The sequence below is a fragment of the Poecilia formosa genome, unplaced genomic scaffold, assembly GCF_000485575.1.
Source record: "Poecilia formosa unplaced genomic scaffold, Poecilia_formosa-5.1.2 Scaffold855, whole genome shotgun sequence".
Taxonomy (NCBI): domain Eukaryota; kingdom Metazoa; phylum Chordata; class Actinopteri; order Cyprinodontiformes; family Poeciliidae; genus Poecilia; species Poecilia formosa.
In genome coordinates, this window is record NW_006800794.1 from 26,354 (window position 1) to 29,831 (window position 3,478).

General features: G+C 39.9%; 1 protein-coding gene across 1 annotated transcript in view; it reads right to left on the reverse strand.

Moving 5' to 3' along the window:
• Positions 1–3,478, reverse strand: part of LOC103131850 (E3 ubiquitin-protein ligase HECW1) — a 49,205-nt gene that overhangs the window by 15,370 nt on the left and 30,357 nt on the right. The window contains exons 16-20 of the mRNA XM_016666934.1: positions 2,077–2,191; positions 1,868–1,981; positions 1,631–1,783; positions 825–923; positions 396–525 (exon numbers count right to left, since the gene is read on the reverse strand). Of these exons, the coding sequence (XP_016522420.1) occupies positions 396–525; positions 825–923; positions 1,631–1,783; positions 1,868–1,981; positions 2,077–2,191 (611 nt within the window). The remainder of the gene's footprint in view (positions 1–395; positions 526–824; positions 924–1,630; positions 1,784–1,867; positions 1,982–2,076; positions 2,192–3,478) is intronic.

Sequence of the window (3,478 nt, forward strand, 5' to 3'; positions counted from 1 at the left end):
GTAGTCCACAGCTAAATGTTTGCCATTTTCAGTGACATAAATCACGAGCCAGCCAGTCAGTCAGTGCGGTCAGCTGTTAATCAAATGGTTTTGGTGCCGTACCCTGCTCTGTGCTGTTAGTTCTACTCCTAAAGTAGGTATGAAAATCAGAGAACAGCCGGGCTGAGCCTCGCCAGATTTGCTAATGGAAAATTAATCGGACTGAGACTTAACTGTTTAGAGGTGGGCTAGTGGAAAAGTGTCAAGTGAGTACAACCTTTCCATGCACACCAAGTTCATCTAAATTCATTAAACTAAGAAAATGACTTGATTAGCATGTCTGATTACAGATGTATATCTTTAAGAAGGTTGTTTACATAATACATTTTAGTTGATGCTGGCAGATGTGTTCTAACCTGGCCAAAAACTTCCTCATTCACAGTGAAAGTGAGGTCCAAGATATCAGTGATGTCATTGTCTTTCATCCACTGGAGAGACTGGTGGAACTCCTCATCCAGGTACTCCAGATCAGACAGGTCTGTGGGCCTGCAAGACACATACAGCTCAATCTGACAGTCCACACTGCTGCAATGGGCTATCTGCATTACATACATGTGTGGTCTTGGAAAGAAGGGAAGTTCAAATGAGGAACATTTTCAGCTTTCCACAGCTTCTTTAATAAATACTTAAGCTCTAATAGATAGTTAAAAAACTGACATGTATCACTTTGTCAAATTCCAAATCTACCATGAGGAATTGCTACAACTCCAAAAATGGGAAGTTTTTCATATATATTTTATATTGGTACATGTTGAATCAAAATGACACATGGATGTTGTACTGACAGTCTGAGCAGAGCCTTGTAGAAGGGTCTGGTGAAGAAGGCATCCAGCAGGTACTGGTGGATCAGAGCCAGGCCCAGAATACGGCCACTGAAACGGAACCTGAACCAGACACATTAGATGAAATGAAAAAGTTTTTGTATCCAGATAATTGTAATTTGATGGTATAAAGAAGGGAAGTTACAAAGTAAAACACCAACATCACATCTGACTGGTCATGTATGTGTTGTATAGAGGACCGTCATTCAATGTTTACCTTCAAATGTTTTCACATTTTGTTGTGTTACAACCACAAAGTCATAATGGATTTCATCACAATTTTATGTGAGAGACCAACGTAAATAGTGCAGCAGTTTGGAGTGGAAGGTTAATGATGCACGATACTGCTTTGTGTCGCATGAACCAAAATCCAAATAATATTTGCAAAAAACAATAAAGTAGATCTGTTTGAACATTAAATATGTTGTCTTTGTAGTAAATTCAATAGAATATTGGTTGAAAAGTATTTGCAAATCATCATATTCTGTTTTTATTTTTACACAATGTTCCAACTTCATAGGAATAGGTTTTGCACCAAGACAGGACACGGTATTAAAAAAGGAGTACAGTTTGGGGTTTATGAATGCTTGTGTAATTTATTCATAATGTTTAAAAACTATTTAAAATTTTTATTCTACTTCATAATTATGTACTACTTTGTTTTGCCACATTAGACCTTGAATGCTTTTGCATAGTAGATTATTGGTGTTAGTAACAGTTAGTGAAGGTTTTTAGTTACCTAAATCCCAATTTATTAAAGCTCCACTTACCATTCTAGATGGTTCTCAACAAAAGCTGACATGGGGCTGATCTGAACGGTGTATGTGTCATTGGCTGAGTATTCGAACAGACCGTAGTATGGATTAAAGAGCTCCTGGGAGAGCAGGAAGAAGAATTCCCTGGATGGACCACTGTAATCTAATCTAAAGATGACAAGATAAAGACCATCCTCATATTCAGTTCAGAAACATACACAGAGCTGTATGGAGTGGCGAAGCAACGCATACCCTTCTTCCCCTAAAAAGGTGACGTAGAGTTTGTTCCTCTGCAGCTCTTTGCGTGAATATGCCATCACTTGGTTGAAGGTTCCCTCCAGCAGGTGTTCTCTTCGTATCAGCAGTCTTTGGGAACACACCAAACACAGCACTTCTTTTGATCCCATTGCATTTCAGCTTCAGTTTGAGGTCACAACAAGGTGATGAGTGCTTGTTCTTACTTGATCTTGCCCGGCCCCTGGCCGTAGCCTTTGGCCTCTAGTTTGCGGTAGAAGTTTCGCAGCTTGGCTTCAAAATCTCTGCGATAAGGAGCTGGGGCCCTGGCTCTCTGCAGACCTGCATTTGTACACATGAAACAAAACCTCTCTTAAAGAATAATTTAGGATTTCCAGGCTTTGATGTACATACCACATTCCTCATAACAACACCTCCCATTACTGGCTGAGCTATTTCAGCTCAGCCAGTAATTCTCTGTATTTAGTTTACAGACCTGATGATACCTGATGTAGAAATGACTGACTACTGTGCTTTATTGATACCAACCTGAAGAGATTATTTCCCAGAAGCTCTAAATAACCAAACTCCATCATGCATCAGAGAGCTGATTGGTCCATATGTTCCTAACAGCTTTTTGCTATCATACTGCAGGTTTACTGCTGGTTCCCAGAGCTTCTAAAAGTAGAATGGGAGGCAGATCCTTCAGTTATCAGGCTCCTCTCCTGTGGAATCAGATCCCAGTTTGAGGTTGCAAGCTCAACAACGAGCACATTCATCTCTTTACTGGCACAGGGATGGGAAACAGCCTCCACAAGCCGCTAAAATAGACCATGTTCTACCAGAACCGGGCCTAACCGGTTCTTCTAGGAGAACACAACTCAAATGAAAGACAACACTTTAGAATCTCTTGGATGCACAGGCTAACAGTCAGTATTACATACAGAATATGTATTTGTCTTTCAGGTCCCACATGAAGCTTTTGTTAGCCTACTGATTAGTGGTTTGCTAAAGATCCACATCTGTTCAGTCCTAATCCTTTGAGTTAACTTTTGCATTTTCAATGAGGAAATACTCTTAATTCCAACATGAATGTTTTATATATTTGAATATTTTTATTGGTTTTCAACAAAGTAGATTACTAACCCAAACATTCAAATCCACACATCCGTTACAGAACATTAAAAAAAAAAAGGGAAGGTTGACTTAGTTAATTTCATGCTGGATTGACTGATTGGCTGGAAGTCCCTCAATGTGACACAAGAATGGCCGCCATACTTTGTAAAATTTGTCTGCAGAACCCTGCACAGCATATCTCAGTTGTTCAACTTTGAGATTTGAAAGCAAGTCCTTAATCCATTGTTTATAGGAGGGAGGTGCCTCTTTTTTCCATGATAGAAGTATGAGTCGACGGGCAACCAATGTGGAAAAGGCTACAGCTGAAGCTTGTCGGGTGGACACACAACATGTCCGAGGAACAACCTCAAATATTGCAGAAAGAGGATTCGGCGGAATATTAATATTCCACGATTTTGACAGGGTCTTAAAGATAGCTCTCCAGAAGGTCTGCAGTTTTTGGCATTCCCAAAACATATGACCAAGAGTGCCTTTCTCGCTTTTACATCTTGG